Raw genomic sequence first — 27,390 nt, forward strand, 5'->3', positions numbered from 1 at the left:
ATTGTACCTGGTGCTGCTGACTACCCTGACAGCCATCAATTCTCAGCCCTCACCAGCCGTGTACTAGCTGTTGGGGCTGAGAAGTGGGACCTAGAGGGAAACTCAGATCTTCAAAAAGCTCCCTAGACTTAATTTCATGTTTGCCCTGGGTTCTATCAAGATAGGTGTAGGGATAGGCTTGATTTCTATTACAAATGATGTAATATTACATAAGTTAGTACTCCTAACACTTCTTGGGACTGTGCCTCAGGGATCACAACCTGTATAAGTTTAGAAGTTCTAAAAGACAGTCATGACTTGGTGTATAGGTTCAGATAGTGTCCAGATTGGAATCCTGATGCTAAAGACTTAGTAAGACAAAAAAAGGAGTTGAGAATTACTTAGGGCTAAGGCTATCTAGGTGCTGCAAGGGCAGCACAAGGACATCTGCTGTTACAATGCAAGGCTTATAGAGAATTCAGAACTGCCATTGACTCAGATATAAAAAGAGTGAAAGACTTTTTAGCTGACCTCCAAGAATACCTAACCTCCCTCTCAGAGGTAGTCCTTCAAAATAGGATAAGATTAGACCTGATATTCCTTAAAGAAGGAGTCTGTGTGCTACACTGAAAGAAAAATGTTGCTTCTATACAGACCATTCAGGAGTAATTAAAGACTCCATAAATAAACTTAGAGAAAGGTTAGACAAAAGACAGACAGAAAAACACATCAGAGATGGTTCAAGAGCTAGTTTAGTAGATCTCCTTGGATGACTACCCTACTCTCTGCTACAGCTGGGCCATTATTAATAATTTTCTTCGTTTTAGTTTTTGGCCCCTGCGTGACAAACAGGATAATTGCTTTTGTTAAAAATCGAGTGGGTGCTATACAGTTGATGGTTCTGAGACAACAGTACCAGTCAGTTAGGACAACTGGTGAGACCAAATACTTGATATCGAAATTCTAAGATTAGAATTATTTAGTAGAAGAAGAAGGGAATGAAAGGAGAATTATACAAATTCTAGGTTTAGAGATACAAAATTAAAAGAAAAAACCCCAAAAGGTCACAGACCCAGGGCTAAGCCCCTGCAGCCAAGACTAGCAGGCCATAAAGATAAAGGAGCACAGGAAACACTGTCCAGACAGGACTGGCAAGCCATAAAGATAAGGAAAAGGAATGCAGGAACCAGCCTGAGTTAATGGGACTGATTCATGGGACGTCTGACAGGAAGACATCTCCCCCCAGCTCACTCAGGGCCATATTTCAACTAGGTGTCCTCTGGCCCCTGATAAGCCCCTGACTTCCAGCACGTACTCTTTCTGCTTTGTTCTCACTGCTATGTTTGAATGAACCAATTGTATGTAACCACGTCAAAACCCCCTAGCTTTCTCTATATAACCCTCTGACTTTTGAGTTTCGTGGTCGACACCTCTGTCTCCTGTGTGAGATATGTGTCGGCCTGGAGATCTCTGTAATAGGTCTCTGTAATAAACCTCGCCTTTGCTTATTACATCCAAAATGGTCTCTCTGTGTCTGGGGTCCGCAATTTCCCAAGACTTGAGTAAGGGTCTCTCTGCGTGGGATCTTTCACAGGGACTGCAGCTCTGGAACTTACCTCACCCTACATTCTTTGTGATGATGCAGGCTTCCAATCTTCTGCAGGAGCCGGTCTATTTTTTTTTTTTTTTTTTTGCCTCAGGTACAGGATCTCCTCAAAAGTATGCAAATGGCCCTGTCCCCTCCTCATTAGTGTGTTCCACTTTAGGTAAGGTCTCTGAGCTGGCACCCTCATAAGTATGAGGCAGAGCCCCATTCCACCCTAGGATACTCCTACATGACTTATGGGAATTAGTGTTCAAGCCAGAGGGTTGAGGGCCTTCACCTTCCTGGGGGCCCATCTCCCTTCATGTTTGGACACTGAATTCTGGGCACTGGGGAAGATATGATATGGGGTCCAGTCCAGGATCCACACAGGAAATACAATGTTGAACTCTCACCTGTTGCTTTGCACAGTAAATATGCTCTTCCCTAGGAGCCATGCACTGAGCTCCTGATCCTTTGACAATTTACATAAAACCCACTGAGTGGTTTTTATCATAGGATTTTCTTACATGTGGTTTGTTACATGTAGTCCAGGGAGGGAGAGGTTTCCAGTCCTCCAAATAGCTTTTCTTGTTTGTTCTGAGACAAGGTCTGGTGTAACCCACCATGGCTTCAAACTCGGTATCGTAGCTGAGAGTGACACGAAATTCCTGATTTTCCCACTGTGGCCCACTGAGTGCTGGATGGCAGGAGCAAGCCACCATACATGGTTTTTCCTATGCTGATGATAGAACTCAGGGTTCTGAGCATTTTGGGCAAGCAGACTACAGAGCTTCTGCTTCAGGCCGTGACTTCTTTCTGCACACCACCCCACTTTACCTCACACAATGTTATTATACCACTCTTGGCCAAGAAGGGGTTCATGACAAATTCATCAATGATATTCTGGGCTCTGTTTTGGAAATACATAAACTATGAAGTCCAGAAGTGATCTTCCCTCAGGCTAAGTCTATTTCTTAAACAGATGGAAACTGAGCATCTTGACTCACTCATGCAATCTCACCACATAGAATGCTGAGGCAGGAGGATTTTATGACTCCCAGCTCAGTCAATAGTGTATTGCAAATTCAAGTGAGAGTGGACTACAATGTGATATCCTGCCTAAAAATGAAGAACAAAATGCAAACAGCCAGCCTTTCTAAAGTATGCACTCGTGAACTGATTTCATCCTGGTGCTTTGGCATTAGTGTGTGAAGAATATTAGTCCTGACAGGAGAACGCTTTGTCATTACCAGACAGACAAATAACTTGACTTTATCACATTTTTATGCATGTGTCTATTTAGTTCTTCTGAATGGGTATACATGTGTGCACACATGCTGCAAGGTGGGATGTGGCTCTATCTTCTGCAGTGTACGTGTAGATGTCAGAGAACATGCAGCAGTTGGTACCCTGTAGATTACAAGAGTTGAACTCAGGTCACATGGCTTACTGAGAGCACTTTTAAGCATTTCTTTTAAAGTGATATATCTTTCTACATCTGCTTGTCCTGTAGGATTGTATGATCGTAATGTGCTTATTCATAATATACAAAGAATTCCTAAATCTTACTGGGGACATATGAAGAGATATCATCAGTCTTAATTTGTACAGATAGGTGCATAATAGCCTTTATTTCCAGTAAATGTGTAATTACAGAATCATCCTTTTTAGAACTTAAGCCAGTTGACCATTAAAACCCTGAGTATATATCAATGGTATGGTATACAAACTTCAGTTTTCCAAATTCTGCAAGATGAAATACATCCATATGCCAAATTTTATTTTTTTTTCTGGTAACCCTATATTGACTTGTAATGGATGATACAGTTTGGTTACAAAAAGTAAAAAATAAGTAGGGCATTTTCTTATAATTTCCTTGGCTTGTTGGTAGGTGATAGAACTTTTTCCTATTAATAGTTGGTCAATTTCTTCATTCCCTTGTGTCAGTGGGACAGAAAAACCTCTTGAGGCCAGATATAGGTGGTATATAAAGGATAGTTTCTATTTCATATTGCCTGTTACAATTGTATATATAACAAGTATAATTTTGAATTGTCAGGAATAAATTTAGCAGTTTCTATATGCAAAACAATTTTTCTACATATTTGGATACACAGCAATTTTATTAAGACTTTCAGAAAAACCTACTAATATCATAAGAATTGCATACAGCTCTGATTTTTGAACTGAAGTATATGCGCTTTGGACTACTTGGCTCATTTTGCCTAACTTATAACCTGTCATTCAAAGTACTTGCATCCATGTAGAATGTAGGTGTTTTGGGAACACCAATTCCCTTTATATGTGGGAGAATCCAATTACTTCTTTTTGTAAACCGAAGATGCTTGCTTTCACAGTATTTGCTGTTAATGTATCACAAATAGTTCCTACAAGTTTTTTTGTCAATCTTACTGATTACCCATAATGACAATCTTTTTTATTTACTTTTCAAATTTTATCCCCTTTCCTGATTTCCTGTGCATAAACCCCTATCTCCTCCCCTTTCCCCATTCTTCTATAAGGGTGTTCCCAAATCATCCACCAAAACCTTGTCTCCCTGCTCTTACATTCCCCTACACTAGGGGGTCCAGACTTGGCAGGACCAAGGGCTTCCCTTCCCATTGGTGCCCAACAAGGCCATCCTCTGCTACATATGCAGCTGGAGCCATGGGTCTGTCCATGTGTACACTTTGGATGGTGATTTAGCCTCTGAAAGCTCTGGTAGGTTGGTACTGTTGTTCCTATGGGGTTGCTAACCTCTTCAGCTCCTTCAATCCTTTCAGTAGCTCCTCCAATGAGGACCCCATTCTCAGTTCATTGGTTGGCTGCAAGCATTCGCTCTGTATATGTCATGCTGTGGTAGAGCCTCTCAGGAGACAGAGATAGCAGAATACTCTCAACATGCACTTCTTGGCATCAGCAGCGTTGTCTGGGTTTGGTGGCTGTATGTATATGGGCTGAATACCCAGGTGGGGCACTCTCTAAATGGCCATTCCTTCAGTCTCTGCTCCAAACTTTGTCTCCATATCTCCTATGAATATTTTTTGCTCCCCCTTCTAAGGACTGAAGCATCTGCACTTTGATTATCCTTTTTGTTCAGCCTCAGGTGATCTGTGGATTGTATCATGGGGTAATGAGCGTTTGTGCTAATATCCACTTGTCAGTGAGTGCAGACCATGTGTATTTTTTGGTGAAGAGAGTACCTCACTCAAGATGATACTTTCTAGTTCTATCCATTTGCATATGAATGTCATGAAGTCATTGCTTTTAATAGCTGAGTAGTACTCCATTGTGAAAATGTACATTTGTTTGCTGTTCTGTCCTAATGAGTGTCTTTTGCCTTTCAAAAGTTTTTCTATTTTATGAAGTTCCATTTGTCGATTCTTGATCTTAGAACATAAGCCATTGGTGTTCTGTTCAGGAAAATTTCCCCAGTGTTCATGTGTTTGAGGCTCTTCCCCACTTTCACTTCTGTTAGATTCAGCATATCAGGTTTTATGTGGAGGTCCTTGATCCACTTGGACTTGAGTTTTGTACAGGACGATAAGAATGGATCATTATACATTCTTCTACATGCTGACTTGCACTTGAACCGGCACCATTTGTTGAAAATGCTATCTTTTCACCACTGGATGGTTTTAGCTCCTTTGTCAAAAATAAAGTGACCATTTCAGGGTCTTCAACTCTATTCCATTTATCTATCTGCCTATCTCTATACCAATACCATGCAGTATTTATCACGATTGCTCTGTAATACAGCTTGAGGTAAGTAAGGGAGAGTGATTCCCCCCAGAAGTTCTTTTATTGTTGAGAATAGTTTGCACTATCCTGAGTTTTTTGTTATTCCAAATAAATTTGCTAATTGCTCTTTCAAACTCTAGGGAAGAACTGAGTTGGAATGCTGATGGGGATTGCATTGAATCTGAAGATTGCTTTTGGCAAGGTGGCCATTTTTACAATATCAATACTGCCAATCTGTGACCATGGGAGATCTATCCATCTTCCGAGACCTTTGATTTCTACACTCAGGAACTTGAAGTCCTTGTCATACAGATCTTGCACTTGGTTGGTCAGAATAACACCAAGGTGATTATCGTGAAGGGTGTTATTTCCCTAATTTCTTTCTCAGCCTGTTTATCCTTTGAGTAGAAAAAAGCCTACTGATTTATTTGAGCTAATTTTATATCCACCAACTTTGCTGAAGTTGATTATTAGGCTTAGTAGTTCTGAGGTGGAACTTTTGGAGTCACTTAATTAAACAATCATATCATCTGCAAATGGTGATATTTTGATATCTTCCTTTCCAATGTGTATCCCTTTGACATTTTGCTGTCCGATTGCTCTGGCTAGGACTTCAAGTACTATATTGAGTAGGTAGGGAGAATGTGCAGCCTTGTCTAGGCCCTGATTTTAGTGGGATTCCTTCAAGTTTCTCTCCATTTAGTTTAAGGTTGGCTACTGGATTGCTGTATATTGCTCTTACTATGTTTAGGTATGGGCCTTGAATTCCTGATTTTTCCAAGACTTTTAACATGAAGGGGTGTTGAATTTTGTCAAATGCTTTCTCAGGATCTAATGAGATGATCTGTCATTTTTTTTTCTTTACATCTGTTTATGTAATGGATTATGTTTATAGACTTTCATATACTGAACCCTACCTGCACCCCTGGGATGAAGCCTACTTGATCATGATTATCATTTTGATATGTTCTTAGACTCAGTTTGTTAGAATTTTATTGAGTATTCATAAGGGAAATTGGTGTGAAGTTCTCTTTTTTGGGTCTCTGTGTGGTTTAGGTATAAGAGTTATTGTGGCTTCATAGAAGGAATTGGCTAGTGTTCCTTCTGTTCTATTTTGTGGAATAGTTTGGACAGTATTGATATCAGGTCTTCTATGAAGTTCTGGTAGAATTCTACACTGAACACATCTGTTCTTGTACTTTAGTTGGTTGGGAGACTTTTAATACCTGCTTCTATTTCTTTAGGCATTTTGGGACTGTTTAGATTATTTATCTGATTCTGACTTAATTTTGGTTCCTGGTATGTCTCTAGAAAATTGTCCATTTCCTCCAGATTTTCCTTTTTTGAATATAAGTTTTTGTAGTAGGATCTGATGACTTTTTTTAATTTCCTCAGATCCTGTTTTTATGTTTCCCTTTTCATTTCTGATTTTATTAATTTGGATACTCTACCTATGAGCCTGTCTAAGGGTTTATCTATCTTCTTGAATTTCTCAAAGAACCAGTTCCTGGTTTTCTTGACTCTTTGTAGTCCTTTTTGTTTCTACATGATTTCAGCACTGAATTTGATGATTTCCTGCCTTCTACTCATCTTGGGTTATTTACTTTGTTTTGTTCTAGAGCTTTTAGGTGTGCTGCCAAACTGCTAATGTATGTTCTCTCCTGTTTCTTTTTGCAGACACTCAGAGCCATGAATTTTCCTCTTAGCACTGCTTTCATCGGGTCCCATAAGTTTTGGCATGTTTTGCCTTCATTTTCATTAAATTCTAAAAAGTTTTTCATTTATTTCTTCCTTGACCAAGCTATCATTGACTAGAGCATTGTTAAACTTCCATGGATATATGGGCTTTCTGTCATTTTTGTTGTTATTGAAGACCAGTATTAGTACGTGGTGATCTGACAGGATGAATAGGATTATTTCAATCTTGTTGTATCTGTTGAGGCCTGTTTTGTGACCAATTATATGGTCAATTTTGGAGAAGGTAACATGAGGTGCTGAGAAGGTATATTCTTTTGTTTTAGGATGTGATGTTCTATAAATATGTTAAATCCATTTGGTTTATAACTTCTTTGTTCCTCTGTGTCTCTGTTTAGTTTCTGTTTCCATGATCTGCCCATTGCCGAGAGTGGGCTGTTGAAGTCTCCCACTATTACTCTGGGAGATGCAATGTGTGCTTTGAGCTTTAGTAAGGTTTCTTTTATGGATGTAGGTGGCCTTGCATTAGGAGCATAGATATTCGGAATTGAGAGTTCATCTTGGTGGATTTTTCCTTTGATGAATTTGAAGTGTCCTTCCTTACCTTTTTTGATAACTTTGGTTCAAAGTCAATTTTTTTTTGACACAGAAATGACTAATCCAGTTTGTTTCTTGGGACCACTTGCTTGTAAAGTTGTTCTCCAGCCTTCATTCTGAGATAGTGTCTGTCTTTGTCACCAAGGTGTGTTTCCTGTATGCAGCAAAATGCTGGGTCCTGTTTACAAAGTCTGTTAGTCTATGTCTTTTTACTGGGGAATTGAATTCATTGACATTTAGGTATATTAAGGAATAGTGATTGTAATTTCCTGTTGTGTTTTTTGTTAGAAGTGGAATTATGTTTCTGTGGTTCTCTTTTTATGGGTTTGTTGCAAGATTACTTTCTTCTTTTTCTAGGATGTAGTGTCGATCCTTGGAGTTCTCCATCTATTATCCTCTGTAGGGATGGATTTGTGAAAAGATATTTTGTAAATTTGGTTTTCTCATGCAATATCTTAGTTTTCTTCCATCTATATTAATTGAGAATTTAGCTGGATATAGTAGCCCGGGCTAGCATGTGTATTTTCTTAGGGTCTGTATGACATCTGCCCAGGATCTTCTGGCTTTCATAGTCTCTGGGGAAAAGTCTGGTGTAATTCTGTTACATCCGCCTTCATATGTTACATGACCTCTTTCCCTTGCTGCTTTTAATATTCTTTGTTTTGTGTATTTGGTGCTTTGACTATTATATGACAGAAGGAATTTCTTTTCAGGTTCATTCAATTTTGAGTTCGGTAGGCTTCTAGTATGTTTATGGGCATCTCTTTTTTAGGTTAGGTAAGTTTTCTTCTATAGTTTTGTTAAAGATATTTACTGGCCTTTTAAGTTGGGAATTTTTATACTCTTCCCTACTTATTATCCTTAGATTTGATATTCTCATTGTATCCTGGAATTCCTGGATGTTTTGGGTTAGGAGCTTTTAGCATTTAACATTTTCATGGAAAGTTTTCTCAATGTTTTCTATGTTATCTTCTGCCCCTGAAATTCTTTCTTCTATCTCTTGTATTCTGTTGGTGATGCTTGCTTCTATGACTCCTGATTTCTTTTCTAGGTTTTCTATCTCCAGGATTGTCTCCCTTTCTGATTTCTATATTGTTCCTATTTCTAATTTTAGGTCTTGGATGGTTCAATTCCTTCACCTGTTTTGTTGTGTTTACCTGTATTTCTTTGAGTTATTTATGTCCTTCTCAAAATCCTCTATCATCATTATGAGATGTGATTTTAAATCTAAATCTCACTTTTCCGGTGTGTTGGGATATCCAGTATTTGCTTTGGTGGGAGAACTAGGTTGTGATAATGCCAAGGAGTCTTGGTTTCTATTGCTTAAGTTCCTGTGATTGCCTCTCACCATCTTGTTGCCTCTTGTGTGGCTGGTCTTGCTGTCTCTGACAGTGGCTTGACCCTCCTGTAAGCCTGTGTGTCAACACTTCTGGAAACCAGGTTTCTGCCAGCAGGGCCTGAGTCCAGAGAACTGTGTCACAGGGCCGGGCGCAGGCAGTAACCGTAAGGATCCTACCCCAGATTGCTCCTAGGTTCCTGTTTCCTGAGGTTTCCAGACAGGTTCTTCATGGACCAGGAATGCCAGCAGAAGTTGTGATCTTCCCTGCGCTCCCAGGATGGCCTATACCTCTGAGATTCCCACTCTTCCCCCCAGGGGAAGCTGTGGGACCAGGTTACCTCTGGGTGCAGGCAAAACCTGGAAGGATCCTGTCCCAGACTGCTCCTGGGTTCTGTGTTCTGAGGGCTCCAGGCGGGTCGGAAGTAGTGGCCTTACCTCTGTTCTCTGATGTGTCAGCACTGCTGGAGACTGGCTTTCAGCTTTGGGTGCAGGCAGAAACCAGATGGATCCCTCATGGCTACTAGGTTCCTGGGTCCAGAAGGCTCCAGGCAAGCTCCTCCTGTGCTAGGAATTTGAGCAGAAGTGGTGGTCTCCTGTGCACTCTCAGGATTGTCTGTACCCTCCTCCCAGCCCCCAAGAGACCAGCTTTCTCTCCCACAGGATCTGGGTACAGAGAGCTGTGGGGCCCAGTCAGTTCTGGTCACAGTCATAATCTTAATATTAGTATAAAGTACTACAATTTCTGCTGGGTGTATCCCTGACAATTGGTATAGTCTTGCTTACCTTCTATCAGAAACTTTTTCTATTTAAGTCTTTAACTTTTTACTTTGTGTGGTAAGAAAGTCTACTCAATAATCGTATCTTCCCTTTGCATGATGACCAGTATGAAAATGAGTTGAAGGCAAAGTAACCAAAATACAATCAACTTTAGGAACTATGCGAGCCACATACACATTTTTTAGTTCTCTGTTCTACCAGAGTTAACTCTTACTTTGCTTCACCTGTTAACCATCCTGGACTGTTTAAGTCTAAATCTCCTTGTAATGTTACAAACAAATTACTCAACTCCTGAGCAGTTAATTCAATGTTAGGTGGTAGCAAATTATTATCTATCATTAGAATTTGAAAACCAAAGAGTTTGCAGTTGATCTCTTCTAATCTGTATCTTTTGTGGTTGAATTTTCTGTTGACTTATTTTATACCCACATAGTTAATAGAATCTCCTCACTGCAGTTTTTTTGTTGTTGTTGTTGTTTTGTTTGTTTTGTTTTTTTTTCTTTAAGAGCAATCTCTAATTCCCAGCATGGCAGAATTGTTTGTTTCCTTTAACTTTTTCTCTAAAATATTTCTTCAGAATCTGACAACAAAATAACCATGTAATGATAAACAATGGTTTGAGGAAATTGCCTACAAATTATTTCTTGCGGCTGTTTGACAAAATATTGACATAAAGTTAGACAATTTAATATCTCTTATGGAACTTTCCATAATGATCACCTTTTACTGAGTGATCATTATCATAAGTAGGTATTGTGAAGGTAAACCTTTTCCTATTCTGCTCATGCAAGGGGATTTTTAAAAAACAAACTTTTAAATAAAGTACTATCTTCAGCCTCGGCTTAGGGAATAAAAAAGTAAAGAAATTCCAGGCTTTAAGGGGCAGATTAGTTGAATTATTCTATCCACCAATCTTAAATGTATTAACATTCTCCTTTTTCCTTATTTCTTTTTTATAAAAACCACAGAAAAATTAAATGGGCTAGTAGACACTTCTGTATGTTGCCCATAGAGCTGCTCATGTACCAGCTACTCAAGTGCCAATAATTTTTCCTTTGTTATGGGCCACTAATCTATCCATACAGGCATATTAATCAACCATTTTAAGGGTAGGTCCAATGGTAACTCATTGGTGGCCTCCATTGTAAATTTGGAAACTGAATCCCTGGGATGTCTTATGTTTGGACAATTGGCACAGCCTTGAATTATTTATGATGATGCATAGCAATACCTTTCCCAGGAGCATGTACCAGTTCAGCCTTAATTTCATTATGGGATTTTGGGAATATTAATCGGAGCCACTGTTGTAAAAAGAATTCCCTTTCCAATAAACATATGGGTATATCAGCCACATAAGACTTTAACTTTCCGTGTTGACATTCCAGTCTCACACATTTGACCCATAGTACACTTTGTCTCATATAACTTTCCAGTTCCAAGAAACTGTGAACAAACCTTTGGAAGTGGCCATTCTGAATTTCAGGATCTTTCATAAATAATAGTTATATCAGTTCCTGTATCCACCAATCTTACTATTTCAATACCATTTACTTGCAATTTTAATTTTGGCCTCTGGGCATTAATAACACTTTCCCAGAACATGTTTTCTAGTACTTCAACCCTTCTGTTTTTTGTTTTGTTTTTGTACTTGGCCCATTTTGGCTTTGATGTAGGGAAACAGTAGAAGCTCAGCAATTCCTACCACCTGCATTAAATGCCATCTGTTTTCACATAGGCTATAATTTTAATTTCTCTTTTGAAAGGTTCATCTTTAATTTCTGGAAGAACAATGAATCCTTGAGAAGTCAATCTGCACATTTCCAAGATCATTCCTACTGTCCTGGCAGGCAAAGGACCATGAAGTCCAGTATATATTTTATAACATTGAGTTTTGGTGGGTACAGTAAGATGTTTATCTATGGCCAGGTTTAGAGCAGCACAGCCTGCAGTACCTTCCACTGGTCCAATGTAAAGAACTGCCACATTCCCTGTACATACTTCAATGACTAGGCTGTTTTTCTAGTGTATATTTAGAAAAACCATTACCTTTAAAGATACCTTGTTTACTCTTTCAGTGCCAAGTATTATATTTCTTGCATTTAACACACTGCCATTTTGTAATCTGAGATCTTTAATGGCTTGGTCCCCATCTCTTCAAATGAGTTTATTTCATGCAATTGATGCATTTTGATATTAGAGACTTCTGGCTATAGTTTTATCTATGCTATGAACATGATACAAGTTAGAACCAATATTGGTTGTATCCTTTATCCACTCATCCATGTGTGCTTTCCAAGTCTTTGATGGTGTAATACCTTCTTTACATTCTGTATTTGCATTTTCCTCTGCCAAGGTCTCTATCAACACCTGCCTTACATCAGGATCTGATAGGGCCTTCTTTACAGCTGAGACTAATATTTGTTTTGAAAACAAAATTCAGTGAATGAGGTGGGTCTTATATCATTCTTAAATCATTATCTTATACCATTTGTCCAAAGGACTTAAAGCCACTAAGCAACATTGTTCTATAGTAACAGAATTGAATTGCTTTTGTTCTTATATATCAGAGTACTGCCCTTTGCCTAGCAATTGGTCTTTTACTATATTCATTTCGCTTACACTATTTCATTTCTTGATATTCATAGGTCCTTCCTTTCAGCATGTGCAAAGGTATATTTCTATTTTTAGTAGACTAGTCATTTAGAATTTGTTTGACATAAGATGAGGACATCAACAGGACTCTATCCTACCTTGTCATAACTTTTTATCATCCTATTAGAAGGCATATGCTGTATGACTACTGGGAAAGATGATGGTGATTTTGTAACTCCAGGATGCCCTGCCTCCCACTCTGGTGGCACAACTGTTTTGAGATTAATACTTTCTCCTCAAATCAGCTGTTTCATCAGACTGCCATCCTTTCTTTTCAGCTTTTCTCTGACCTGAGGACCCTCCAGAGCAGTTTCTTTCCCACTTTATTCTTGTAAGAAACTCCTGCTGTCTTGTGTAGTCACCTGTACTGAGGCTTTTGATTCTCCCTTTTCCAATGCGTGTAGTTTCCCAAGTTCTGCAACCTCCATCCGCAATTTTTCCAGTAGCCCTGACAATTCTGTAAACCTTTCAAAAAAGAAAAAGCAGAGTGAACCCTTTTGTTTTCTCATCTCTGCCATTTTTATTTCTCAGTCCCTCCATTTCCACTCCCAATTTTTCCACCTGCTGAGCCATTCTCCCTACCTTTTCTAACACAGGATATGGAGAGAAGAAAAAGAAAACAAAAAAAAATAAATATAAACAACAAGAACATCAAAATAACAAAACAAAACAAACACAGAAGATCCTCCTGGGAACAAGTACGGAAATATCCCAAGGTAAGCAGCCACAATAACTCTTTTGCTGGCGTCTTGAAATAAAAATCCCTTCCTTTATTCTCAGCTGTTTCCTTTATGGCACTTGAAATAAAATTTCCCATTCTGCCTTGCTCCACATCTGAGTGCCAATTGTACCCAGTATTTGCTACTTAGTGGGTTATTTCTTCTACCCTTCTCCACACCTCATCTTCCCTTTCAACTTCCTAAAACTAAATCTGAAAGAGAAAAAGGATATAGGGGAAAGGAAGCAATGTTATCATTGGGCTACTGCCTGTAGATTAGGAGTCCTGAGTTCCTTGAGACAAAGTTGATCTTGCCATCAGGATATCTGATTTGTTGTTTCTTTGATTCAACTACCAACCATCAGCCCAAACTGCCTCTTGGGGCCATAACATTTATATGTATGCCCTCTGAAAAGTCTCCAGAATTCCAAACATGACACAACTGAAGTAACTATCTGCCATCGTGAAAAAGCACATATGAGGCAAATCATAGAAGCTGCATATACTCAAATCTCGGATTAAAACAAAAATACATCCACATAATGTTCCTGTGTTTTAAAAAAAAAATTACAAAATTCTCACTACCTCCACATTATATTTTTACAAGATTCCATAATAGGAGATGTGCTTGTTTGGTCTGGGGGATTTTTAGTTGTTGTTGATGTATTTGGGTCTTGTTTGTTTTGAAATTTTTGCCATCCCAGATCTAACTATGTAGTTCAAACTAGCCTGAAATTCATAAAAGTTCACCTGACTTTATCTCTGAAGTACTGGGATTACAGGCATGGACTACTACACCCAGCAGAGATGTTTTTTAAAATGACCCACCTTTAAATCAGAGAATGAAAGGATAATGTAAGATTTAAACAGGAGCCATTAATCTTTGGAGAACAGAAATTTCTTGGAATACTAGAATGCTTTTATTATGACTGGTAAATCATTTGTATTCTCAATACTTTGGTTATTTTCTTTATTTTCACCTATAATAATTTTTATCTGTGTATATACACTGGTGCTATGTTGTGCATGTGCAAGTCAGAAGACAACTTACAGATATCTATTCCCTATTTCCTCTAGCAGAGTTGTAGCAATCAAACACAGGTAGTCCAGTTTTGCAACAAGTGCCTTCAACTGCTGAGTGAAATCATTGGCCATTACTTACTGTCAAAAATATTTTTGAATATATGTGCCATTATGTGTGTGTGCATATGACACAGCCCAACTGTAAAAATCAGAAAAACTTGCATGAGTAATGTGAGTTTCCACATTACATATAAACTCAGGTCATTAGCTTAGCAGCAACCACCTTAAGTCACTGAGACACTTATCTGTCACGCATTTGTGCTTCTGAGAAACTGTTAAGAGCAAGTAGTATTTCTCAGAATAAAGTGACCCATAAAAATGATGGCAGTATTATTATCATTTTCATTTGCAAGTTTTATTGTTCAAATTATTCTGTGTTCCTCTATTCTTGGATGACAATTTGTAAACAAGACGATATTTTGATGATAAAATGATTCCACTAATCTTATATGATTCCCTGTGACATCACTCAGTGGGAAAAATGTGTGCATAAGGCTTACTGCATTTATTGGATTCAGGGTGTTTCTAACCAGTAGGAATTCTCTCATGCCTTTGAAGACCATAACATGCAGAGGCATTATCACTTGACCACATTCACAAGGTTTCTCTCCAGTATGAGTTTTTTGATATGTCTGAATATTATACTTACATGCCAAAGCTTACTGCATCAATTACATTTGTAGGGTTTCTCTCCATATGACATTGGTTTTGTGATTTAGAAGACTACTGTGATATATAAAGGCTTGTCCACATTGACTATACGCATAGTTTCTATCCAGTATGATTTCTTTCATGTGTTTGAAGGTGATTCCAACAGGCTTTACCACACTGGTTAATTTGGTTTCTTAACAGTATGGTGTTTTCTATGATATCGAAGACTACTACGACTTGCAAAGGCTTTACCACACTGATTACACTCATAAGGTTTCTCTCCACTATGACTTCTTTCATGTACTTGAAGACTAAAGCGACGTGTAAAGGCTTTACCACATTGATTACACTCATAAGGTTTCTCTCCAGTGTGAGTTCGTTCATGCCTCTGAAGACTAATGCAATGTACAAATGCTTTTCCACATTGACTACACTTATATGGTTTCTCTCCAGTATGGATTCTTACATGTATATACAGATCGCTTCGACGTGCAAAGGCTTTACCACACTGATTACATTTATAAGGTTTCTCTCCAGTGTGAGTTTTTTCATGTTTTTGAAGACTACTGCTACATGCAAATGCTTTATCACATTTAATGCAATGATAGGGTTTTTCTCCTGTATGAGTTCTTTTGTGTAGTAGAAGATTACTGCGACATGCGAATGCTTTACCACATTCATTACAGTCATAGGGTTTTTCTCCTGTATGAGTTCTTTCATGTATTTGAAGAGAACTGTGACTTGGAAAGGCTTTACCACATTGAGGACATTTGAATGGCTTTTCTCCAGTATGACTTCTTTCATGTATATAAAGATTACTGCTATATGCAAAGGCTTTACCACATTGACTACATTCATATGGTTTTTCAAGAGTATGATGTTCTTCATGATTTTGAAGACTTCTACGACGTGCAAAAGCTTTACCACAATGATTACACTCATAGATTTTCTCTCTAGTATGACTTCTTTCATGTTTTTGAAGAGCATTGCTATATGCAAAGGCTTTACCACACTGATTACATCCATAGGGTTTCTCTCCAGTGTGCTTTCTTTTATGAATTTGAAGATTACTGCTACTTGCAAATGCTTTACCACAGTCATTACAATCATAGGGTTTCTCTCCTGTATGAGTTCTTTTGTGTAGTAAAAGATTACTGCTACATGTAAATGCTTTACCACATTGGTTGCAATCATAGGGTTTCTCTCCTGTATGAGTTCTGTTGTGTATTTGAAGAGAATTGCGACTTGGAAAGGCTTTACCACAGTGATTACATTCATATAGTTTTTCTCTGGTATGTTTTTTTTCATGTTTTTGAAGATGATATAAATTTGCAAAGATTTGACTGCATTGTTTACATTCATACGGATTCCCTTCAGTATGGATGCTTTCATATATTTGAAGAAATCTTTTACTTGCAAAGGTACATTGCTTCTTTCCATATCCTTTACGTTCACAAGGTTTATACCCAGAGTGACAGATATTATGTCTATTAAAGGAGAGACAACAAAAGGTAGTCACAGTGTATTCACACAGGTTAACATTTTGTTCCCATAGACATGTGCTATAGGGAATAAGATTTTTCCACAACAACTTTCTTACTTCCTATAAACTGTTCCTTTCACTATACTTTGGAACAAATATTTTAAGTATATGAGTAATACTAGCTTTACTGTGAACTATTTGCTTATAATAGGTCTAGGACGTAAACTAATCACCAATGGAGGTCAGCTACCTAAAACTGAAGTACATGGTCTTCTGAGAATTTAATAATCATTAACAAACATAAAGTTATGCTTACTTCCACTGTTGCTTCTCTTCAAAACTTTCCATTAAAGTTTCCCACTAAATCAGTGATACATTAGTATCAACTTTCAAATAAAATTTACCTTTCATATCTTCTAGAGCGTGGAGAGTGTTCCTCACTATTCAGGTCTTCCAATTTGTATCCTAAAACATGATAACAGAAATTTTACTTATTTATATATTTTTTTTTACAAATCTCGGGTTTCTTTGATTTTTTTCTCATTAATTAATATGTTTATTCATTTTACATCCCAATTGCTACTCTCCCTGTTCTAGTTCCCCCTCACACAGTTCATCCCTCCTTCCTGGGAGAGTGGGGAAACATGTCCACCCCACCCCCGCACCTTCAAAGGATCTGACACATCAAGTCTCTGCAGGGCTAGGCGCATCCTCTATCACTAACGCCAAACATGGCAGCCCAATTAAGGGAACAGATTCCACCGACAGGCAACAGTTCTTTGGACAGTCCCTGCTCCACTTATTGGGCACCCACATAAAAACCAAGTTGCACATCTCCTACATATGTGCAGGGGGCCTACGTTCAGCCCATATATGATATTTGGTTGGTGGTTCAATGTGTAAGATTCCCCAACGGTCCAAGTTTGTTGATTCTGTTGGTTTTCTAGTGGAGTTCCTAGCACCTTCCAGGCCTTCGATCTTTCCCCTCTGTCATCCATAAGAGTCCCCAATCTCTGTCTAACACTTGGCTGGGGTCTCTGCATCTGTTATGCCAGGCTCTTGTCTAACATAGCAGAGTATCATTAATAGTGTCAGGAATTGGTGCTTGCCATGGGATGGGTTTCAAATTGAGGCTGTTATTGGTCAGCTGCACCTCGGTCTCTGTTCCATATTTGTCTTTGCATTTCTGGTAAACAGGACAAATTTTACCTCCACGGGGAGAACAGGGGGTCCTGCCTGGATACAGGAGGTTACCTTTTCAGGTTGTCTATCCCCACTGCTATGAGTCTCAGCTAAAGACACCACCTTAGATTCCTGAGAGACTCCCCCATCACTAGTCTCTGGCATATCCTAGGGATGTACCCCACCCCTCACTCCCTACCCTCAGCAACTGTAGGTTTCCATTCATTCTCTTGGCCTTTCTCCTGTCTATCCTGAATGCCCCTGAGTCCTTTGTCCATCCTCTCTCCTACCTAGTTCTATCACTCCATCTGCCTACTATACTGTTTTATTCCGTCTTCTAATTGAGACTCAAGGATCCTCACTTGGGTATTCATTCTTGTTCAGCTTCTTTGGGTCTTAGTCATTGTATCCTCTAGTTTATTGCTAATATCCACTTATAAGTAAGCATATACCATATATGTTCTATTGGGTCTTGGTTACCAAACTCATAATATTTTCACAGAAGATAGTATAAATAACTGACCCCAAAATTTCTAACAGAGCACTCCTACAGCTGATAAACAAAGCAACGTGGCTGGATACAAATTAACTTAAAAAAAAATCAGCAGTCCTCCTTCATACAAATGATAAACAGGCTGAGAAAAGAAATTAGGATAACAACAGTCTTCACAACAGGCACAAATAAAAACAACTTGTTATAACTCTAACAAAGCATGTGAAAGAACTTCATATCTCTGAAAAAAGAAATTGAAGAATAAATCCAAGGTGGAAATATCTCCCATGCTCATGGATTGTTAGGATTAACATAGTGAAAATGGCCATCTTGCCAAAAGCAATCTACAGATTTAGTGCAATTCCCATCAAAATTCTGATATGTATTTTTTACAGACCTTGAAAGAGCCATTCTCAACTTCGCACAGAAAAAGATAGTTAAAACAATCCTGTATAATAAAAGAACTTCTGGAGGTGTCACCATCTCTGATCTCAAGCTGTACTACAAAGCAAAGGTAATAAAAACTTCATGGGATTGGTATACAGTCAAGGCTGACCAATGGAGTCAAATCAAAGATCCAGAAATAAACTCACATGCCTATAGACAAAGAAGGCAAAAGCCATAGAATGAAAAAGGGAAGCATCTTCAACAAATGCTGATGTAACTGAATGTCTGCATGTAGAAGAATGCTAATAGAGTCATATTTAGCAGATCTACAATACTCAAGTCCAAATAGATCAAAGACCTCAACCTAAAACCAGCTACAACAAATATAGTAGAAGCGATAGTGGGAAGTAGCCTTGGTCATGATATGTATAGTAAAGCCTTTATGTCTGGCTCTAAGTGAAATGTTTCAGCAAAGCTTTTACTATGTTTGGGTCAATCAGTAGAGGCTGAGATTGTTTGAACCTTGAAGAAATGTTGTATCTAGAGAATTTGCATCTAGTGCTATGTGAGAACATAGAGAACTACACCAACCTTGTTCTCAAGACACTCCTGGGAAACTTTTAATTATGGCTAGCCATGGACAAAAGGGACTGAGATATATGTGGGTCATCTGCCATGGGGAGCAAAGGCAAGATAACTTTAGTAGCTGCAACTTCTCACAGCCACAATTACCCTTGCATAATGTTTGAATAAAGTAATTGGAGTGAGCTAGCTGGGTGTCAGTCTTTTTCAAGAAGGCTAAACCCCTCTGCTCCTTTGAAAAAATGAAGACAGCATATTAGTGAGCTTCTCTCTACTACAGCACCTGTAACCAACTTCAATCAATAAATGGTATCCAATTTTGTGGACCAGGATGGAGAGGAATCCAGATTCACAAGGACTGGAGGTGAAAGGTGTTATGGTTACAAGGAAGTAAGTGATCTTTAGGATTTTTTCATGCAGAGGTCATGAGAAATTTACCAGCTGCTCTGAGCAATTTCTCATCTCAAGAGCAGAAATATATGCAGTTAATTTAATGTTTATTGGAAGGAAGTAGAGTAGAAACAAAAGAAAGATCATCAAGCACCTTGCATTAATTAAAAAGCATTGTCTATGATTTAAACAAACTCCAAATGTTCAATTAAAATTGTCAGTGTAGAAATAAGTGCTAAGGTCTTTAAAACTGGACCACCAGAGAGGAGAGTAAATACCTATATTGTGTACTTTAATTTCAAATTAGAACCACTACAGAGTCAACAGTCAGAGACATATAGATCTAGTGTAGAGCAAGATAATCAGTCAGTAAGTGAGAAGGATACTTCAGAAGAAACTGAAAGTGATACACGTGAGGATGGAGAATTTCCTCCCCCTTCCTTCATATGAGATAGACCTAAAAAAAGGAACATACTGAATTTACTGCACAACTCAAATATTAAATAAACAAGTAGAAAAGCTCTTGAGACTTCCCAAAAGGTATTGAAAAGAAAAGTTACTTCTCAAAAGATGAGGAAAAGTATGAAGACAAGAGAGGAGGGAGGGAGGGAGGGAGGGAGGGAGGGAGGGAGGGAGGGAGAGAGAGAGAGAGAGAGAGAGAGAGAGAGAGAGAGAGATTTAGAACAGAATTAAACCAAGCAGAGCCCTTCTCATTAAAAAGAAAAGTATTCTGGGGCTTTAAGAACCTGGAATAAGGATTACCCCTTTTACTAAATTTACCTAAAGTCCCAGGGAGGTTTGTACTGACTTTTTGTAAAAATTAGCTTCAACAGCAGATCCAGATATAAGAAAGGGACTACTCAAATCTTTGGCTTTTGAAACTGCAAATAAGGAATGGTAAAAAGTGATGACAGTTAAAAGCTCAGGATGCCTCCTTAGATGAATGGATAAAAGCTACTGGACAATATCAGTAGATATCTGATCCACTGCATTACATCAACTATAATTGGACAAATGCCTTAGCTAAATGCTTTATATCTCACACACACACACACACACACACACACACACACACACACACACAAATGCTTTAACTGTGGGAGGCTTGCACATCTGAAAACAGAATGCAGATGTTTGCCTGTTGCAGGAACAGCCTCATTTTAAAACAATCAACCACCAAGATCGTGTAATAAATGTGGAAAAGGCAGACATTGTGCTAATGAATGCTAATCGGTAATAGATGTCCTAGACAAGTTTTTACCATCAGGAAATCAGATAAAGGGCCTACTTTGGGGACCAAGAGCAAACAACTCGAGCCAACAATACCCTGTTAGCAATGCAACAGTTCATCACGAAGGCAATTGGGGGAATACAAATTAAATACTGGAGATCTCATATATGCCACTTAAGGTACTGCTGCTCTTTACTTTGCAGTAGGTAAAAATCTTACACTGTCTCCTCAAATTCCTTGTTATAACCACTGCTGTGTATCATTCTATTCCTACAGAAACCACAGGAATAATTTTATACAGTAGTTTCATAGATCAATATTTGTTGTACATGCAAGATTAATAAATGAAAATTATCAAGGTGAAATTAGAAACTTGGCTTAGGTTATGAAAACCATACAATTAGAGGCAGATGGTAGGGTTGCTCAGTCACTGTTACGACCACATCACAAGGCAAAGCAGCTGTAATTAAAAGATTCTCCCAGGGATTAAAAGAAACACCAATACTTGGAGCTTTAACCTTTTACACTGATGCAGATTATTTAGGAATAGGAGGTTATAAGTCAGGTAATATAAGTAATATATTTTAAAGCCTCTATTCTGTTAAAAACTCAAAACTATATGCAATTCTTATGTTATTAGATTCTTCTCCTGAAGCTTTTAATATAATTACTGATTCTCAGTATGCAGAAGGATTTGTTAGGATAGAAACCGCTGAACTTGTTCCTGATAACTCACAATTTCCCTTATAATTTATGCAATTGCAACAGGCAATAAAAGACAGAAATTAGCCATTCATATAGCTCACATTCCTTCTCATACTGAATTTCCAGTACTACTGATTCACGGTAATGGTGAAATATATCAATTATTAATAGAAATGGGTTAGAAGCATCAAGTAAGAGTTTAAAGAAAAAGTTCTCAGTTACATGGCCACAAACTTTAAAAAAAAATTCATTAAAAATGTCCAAACTGTTACATATACAAGCAAATTCTATACTATTAAAAAAGTATTTATTTAAAGATAAATACTAACTAATGAGAAGAATATTTAATAATTACTAATCAAAAGTAAATACTAATAAAATAGCACATTTATTAGGAACAATGGTAATTATGGGGATGCCATCACAAAATAAAACTGAATTTTTTACATGACATAAAACCTATTACAGGTATTCCCCATATTCTTACAAGTCAGGCAATTGTGGAAAGATCTAATCATACATTAAAAGAGACGTTATTTATAACAAAGACAAGTGCTCCACTATGTTCATAGCAGCCTTATTTATAATAGCCAGAAGCTGGAAAGAATCCAGATGCCCTTCAACAGAAGAATGGATACAGAAAATGTAGTAAATCTACACAATGGAATACTACTCAGCTATCAAAAACAAAGACTTTATGAAATTCATAGGCAAATGGTTGGAACTGGAAAATATCATCCTGAGTGAGATAACCCAATCACAGAAAAACACACATGGTATGCACTCATTGATAAGTGGATATTATCCCAAATGCTTGAATTACCCTAGATGCACAGAACACATGAAATTCAAGAAGGATGACCAAAATGCGAATGTTTCACACCTTCTTTAAAAGGGGAACAAGAATACCCTTGGCAGGGAATAGGGAGGCAAAGATTAAAACAGAGACAGAAGGAACACCCATTCAGAGCCTGCCCCACATGTGGCCCATATATATACAGCCATCCAATTAGACAAGATGGATGAAGCAAAGAAGTGCAGGCCGACAGGAACCAGATGTAGATCTCTCCTGAGAGACACAGCCAGAATACAGCAAATACAGAGTCGAATGCCAGCAGCAAACCACTGAACTGAGAACAGGACCCCCGTTGAAGGATTCAGAGAAAGGACTGGAAGAGCTTGAAGGGGCTCGAGACCCCATATGAACAACAATGCCAAGCAACCAGAGCTTCCAGGGACTAAGCCACTACCCAAAGACTATACATGGACTGACTCTGGCCTCTGACCTCATAGGTAGCAATGAATATCCTAGTAAGAGCACCAGTGGAAGGGGAAGCCCTGGGTCCTGCTAAGACTGAACCCCCAGTGAAAGTGATTGTTGGGGGGAGGACAGTAATGGGGGGAGGATGGGGAGGGGAACACCCAGGTAGAAGGGGAGGAGGATGGGTTAGGGATTGTTGGCCCTGAAACCAGGAAAGGGAATAACAATCAAAATGTAAATAAGAAATACCCAAGTAAATAAAGATGGAAAAAAAAAGAAAAAGGAACTTTCAAATAAAAAAAAAGTGATGATATTAAAAGAAAAAAGGGTAAAGATAAAGACCCCTAGAGATATATTAAACAATGCATTATTGACTTTAAATAATTTCAAATGCTAATGAAGCAGGAAAACAGCTGCTGAAATACTCTTTCAAGGATGTTTTAACATCACAATGGACAGCAAGGGAGGAATTACAATGGCGTGAGGCTACAGGAGATGAAAAACTGGATTCCATCAAAACTAATTAAAACTCTTCATGAGCAAGACAGGTGTTATGGAAGCATTTGCAGCTGACATGGTGTAATGGCTATTCCTGATGGCAACTTGACCATATCTGGAATGAACTATAACCCAGAATTGGAAGGCTCACCTTTGATCCTGATCTGGAGGCTGGGAGATACAACTTTCTGACCTGGATCTTGGTATGGAGATCTTGAGGCAAAGTGGCTATGAATCCCAGGGACTTAATGCAAAGAGATCTCTGAGTTCAAGGTCACCTGGACCAAAGCAAGTCCCAGACCCAGGCGTGGTGGTACAAACCTTTAATCTGGGACACCCCGTCTGCTGGAGACTTACATAAGGCCATTGGAAGAAGGAAGTGTCTCTCCTTTTTGTGCTTGCCTGTGTGCCTCTTGGGACTGAGCCACTGCTAGATCCTTGGACTTCATTCACAGCTGCTGATGACCGTTGTTGGGGAGTTGGACTACAGACCATAAGGCATCTCTTACTACACAGAGACTACCCATAAGTTCTGTGACTCTAGAGAGCCCTAACTGAGACACATGGACAGCATGGTTTAGGGGGGAAGAAGGGGAGGGAGGGAATGATAGATTGATTTTGAAGCAGACGGCTGATCCTCCTACCTGCGGACAGCTTAGAAAGTAGCCAACGATGAAGAAACACTAGATCCAGTGTGTGAATAGCCACTGAACACGACAGCCTTACTACTTGCCTTGCTGTCTGTAGTAACTGTACAGGTAATGGAGACAAATCATCCTTATTGGGTTTATATCCCTAATATTCCAATTAACAGAGTAAGCTGGGAAGACATGGACATTCCTGTGTTGTCAATGACTCTTCTTGTCTGCCTGGTCCTTATGACAATCATGGACCTGCTCAACCTGCAGAGGAGGGGGAAGGACATGTAAATTATACTGTGGGAATAAAAGGGATTCCTATTTGTGTGGGCAACGGAATTGTCTAAGTATAACTTCCCCTATTTGCATCTCTAGAATTGATCAAACTACTACCCAGAATTCTTACAGAAAACTTAGGCTTTGTGCATTTGGATTGGAGGGACAACAGATTAACACACTAGCTCCACAAATTAACCTTCTTGCAAATTATGGATAACTAACAGGGAATCGGATTGGACACATTTATGGATTACTAACAAGGAATCTGATTGGACACATTTATGGATTACTAACAGGGAATCTGATTGGACACATTTATGGATTACTAACAAGGAATCTGATTGGACACATTTATGGATAACTAACAAGGAATCTGACTGGACACATTTATGGATTACTAACAAGGAATCTGATTGGACACATTTATGGATTACTAACAAGGAATCTGATTGGACACATTTATGGATTACTAACAAGGAATCTGATTGGACACATTTATGGATTACTAACAGGGAATCTGATTGGACACATTTATGGATTACTAACAAGGAATCTGATTGGACACATTTATGGATTACTAACAAGGAATCTGATTGGACACATTTATGGATTACTAACAAGGAATCTGATTGGACACATTTATGGATTACTAACAAGGAATCTGATTGGACACATTTATGGATTACTAACAGGGAATCTGATTGGACACATTTATGGATAACTAACAAGGAATCTGATTGGACACATTGGCAGGGACCACTGACACAGGCATGACAGTGTGTACTGCAATTATTAGGGTGCCCACTGCACAGGTGAGAATCCTTGGGTGCTCGTGACTATCTCCCAAGGAGAAGGCGTTAGAGCATTTATGCTTGAGGGTCTTCAAATCCTTGACTATATTCTCACTCAGACTTGATATGACAATGAATAAAACTGTGGAGCTTGTCTCTGCTTCTAGACACTTTCATGGAGAAGCATGGAGTTGGGATGTCAGGCCCTCTGCTACGATTTGATAATTCTATTCAGACTAATCTGCGGAAATTAGCAAGCACATTTCATCCACTTGAAGTGAGAACATAAAGTTAAACTTCAATAATAAAAAATTTTCATTTGTCCTTTATTTTAAAGTCATCCCTTTTACGGCTTGTGCCATTACCTTATTTGGTACTGAATGGACCTGTGCAATCACACCGCAATGATTACAGCATCATCTAAACATGCTGTACACTTCATACCTGTGTCAATGCCAATGTGTCTTTAAATGATGCTTTTGAAAGTTTATGTATTCTCAGAGCAAGACCAGCAGTCTGGGTGCCAGTGAGGCTGTCAAGACCATGGCAGGACTCACCTGTGCTGATGCTAGTACTGAGGCTGGCTGAAAGGATATTAAGAACTCATGGATGGTGGGATGGATAACTGTTGTGGCCCTGAGAATCATCGCATTAACTGCTATGGCTACTGCTGCTATCAGGAATTGCCTTCAGCAGCAACACCATTTGGTCAATGTTGCCATGGCAAGGGCCATACATTTCCAGTAAACCTTTTGGCTCAATTCCCAACTCCACCTGAGAGCGGTTATGTCATATTCCAAATAAAAGGCAGACAGCTTCTGCCCTCTTTTTCTTTCTCTTCTTTCTTTCATCCCTTCCCTTTGTCTCATTCTCCCATTAAATCTCTCCACATGGAACCGTGTTGGTTTATTCGGGTGCCGGCCGATATTTAAACAACAACAGCTACCGCACTTGGAGTTCCACTTCATAAAGAAGTTCAAACTAATGCTGGCATATGCATTCTTATGCACCTCAATTCAGCAAAGCAAGATGAACAGGGAAACAGCTGATGAAATACGTAAACTGAGACAAGCTGTAAAACTCATTGGAGAGCAATTAGAATCATTGAGAGAGCAAATGAAATTGAAATATGATTGGACTGCTATTACTTACTGTATTATGCCTTTGAGATTGAATGACAACAAATATGACTGGAAAAAACTTAAAATGAATTTGTAGGATCATCTTAATTCTTCTCAAATGTTTTATGATTTGCAGCAAGAAACTGCAGAAATGTCTTCAAAGAAGCTGCCTAAAATAACAGGGATGGAAGCTATAGAATTTCTAACCAACGGTGTCGCTTCCTTTGGTCCTAGGAATCATTTTGATAAGTTTCTTCCCTTCATGATTTTTATAATGCTCTATAGTGATAAGTTTACGGATTTTTGAAATGTAGGCTGATTTATTTGCATAAAATGGTACACAACTAGATAGACACAGGCCATATTTACTGCACAACTCTTTAATTCTCCAATAGTAATTATATCCATAACATATTTGCAAATGACCCTGAGATTCCATGCACGAATCAAAATGGCGAAGATCAAGAGCTCAAGCGACAGCACGTGCAACGACGTGAAGCCTCCATTGCTGGTGGAAGTGAAAACCTGTATAACCACTCTAGAAATCAATCTGGCAATATCTCAGAAAATTGAGAACGTTCTATCTGAGGACCCAGCTATACCACTCCTGGGCATATACTCAAAAGATGCCCGAACATATATCAAGGACACATGGTCCACTATGTTCATAGCAGCTCTATTCATAAAAGTCAGAAACTGGAAACATCCCAGATGTCCCTCAATGTGGAGAGCTCTTGGGGCTGCTTCTAGGAATTTGATGAGGATATTTGACATTGGGCTAGGACAAGGAAGCAGGCTCAAGAAAATACAGCCAAGGAATGTGTTCCTTATATCTTGATCATCTTGATGAGGCCCTAGAAGCAGTGTCCTCGGGACCTGTGTTTATGCTTTGTTCCTTGACTACTTTGTTTATGCCTTAGGACTGGCCTCATTCTTTGTATGTACTCAGAATGACATAAAAGCAGACTGAGAGAAATTAAACCCACTTCAGCTGCAGCATAAGCTGGGGTCATATTATAATACTGTCTTTTCTTTTTTAATCCTCACTTTCTCCCTTTCAGCCCTGTTGACTGAGCTGGCTTAGTCACCTCAACCAAAGAATGGATGCAGAAAATATGATGGTTCATTTACACAGTGGAATACTATGCAGCTATTAGAAACAAGGACATCACGATATTTTTCCTTCAGGTAAATGGATCCTGTGCAAATTTTAGTTAGTATCTCTGGTGTACCTAAGAACCATGTCTGATATTCACCACGTTCTTCCTTTATCAAAATGTAAACCACAGGAGTACACCAAAAAAAAAAAAAAAAAAAAAGAAAAAGAAAAAGAAAAAGAAAAGAAGAAATAAAGAAAAAGCTTGTTCCTTGTTTAGAGAGTGAAGGAAACTCACATTCTTACCTATAGCAGTGAGGTTCCAGTAGGTCTCCAGCATCACATCTTTGTAGAGACTCTTTTGGAAAGGATCCAGCAAAGCCCACTCTTCATGGGTGAAGTTCACGTGCACATCCTCATAGGTCACTGCAGCCTA

At 38.7% G+C, this 27,390-nt stretch overlaps 1 protein-coding gene across 8 annotated transcripts in view; it reads right to left on the reverse strand.

The window, feature by feature from the left end:
• Positions 1-3,162: 3,162 nt before the first annotated feature.
• Positions 3,163-27,390, reverse strand: part of Zfp709l1 (zinc finger protein 709-like 1) — a 30,247-nt gene continuing 6,019 nt past the window's right edge. For 2 of the 8 annotated variants that reach the window (XR_355238.5, XR_010053046.1), the window contains 4 exons: positions 27,261-27,387; positions 16,705-16,765; positions 14,816-16,304; positions 3,163-12,830 (listed from right to left, as the gene is read on the reverse strand). Coding sequence is in view for 3 of the 8 variants with exons in the window: in NM_001163063.1 (NP_001156535.1) it covers positions 14,999-16,304; positions 16,705-16,765; positions 27,261-27,387 (1,494 nt within the window). In the remaining 5 variants the exon portion in view is untranslated. Of the gene's footprint in view, positions 12,831-13,980; positions 16,305-16,704; positions 16,766-23,762; positions 23,932-27,260; positions 27,388-27,390 lie in introns of those variants that run through there. The other 6 variants (XR_001838721.3, XR_001838720.3, XR_010053045.1 and 3 more) reach the window with 6 other exon arrangements.

This window comes from Rattus norvegicus, chromosome 7 (genome assembly GCF_036323735.1).
Source record: "Rattus norvegicus strain BN/NHsdMcwi chromosome 7, GRCr8, whole genome shotgun sequence".
NCBI lineage: Eukaryota > Metazoa > Chordata > Mammalia > Rodentia > Muridae > Rattus > Rattus norvegicus.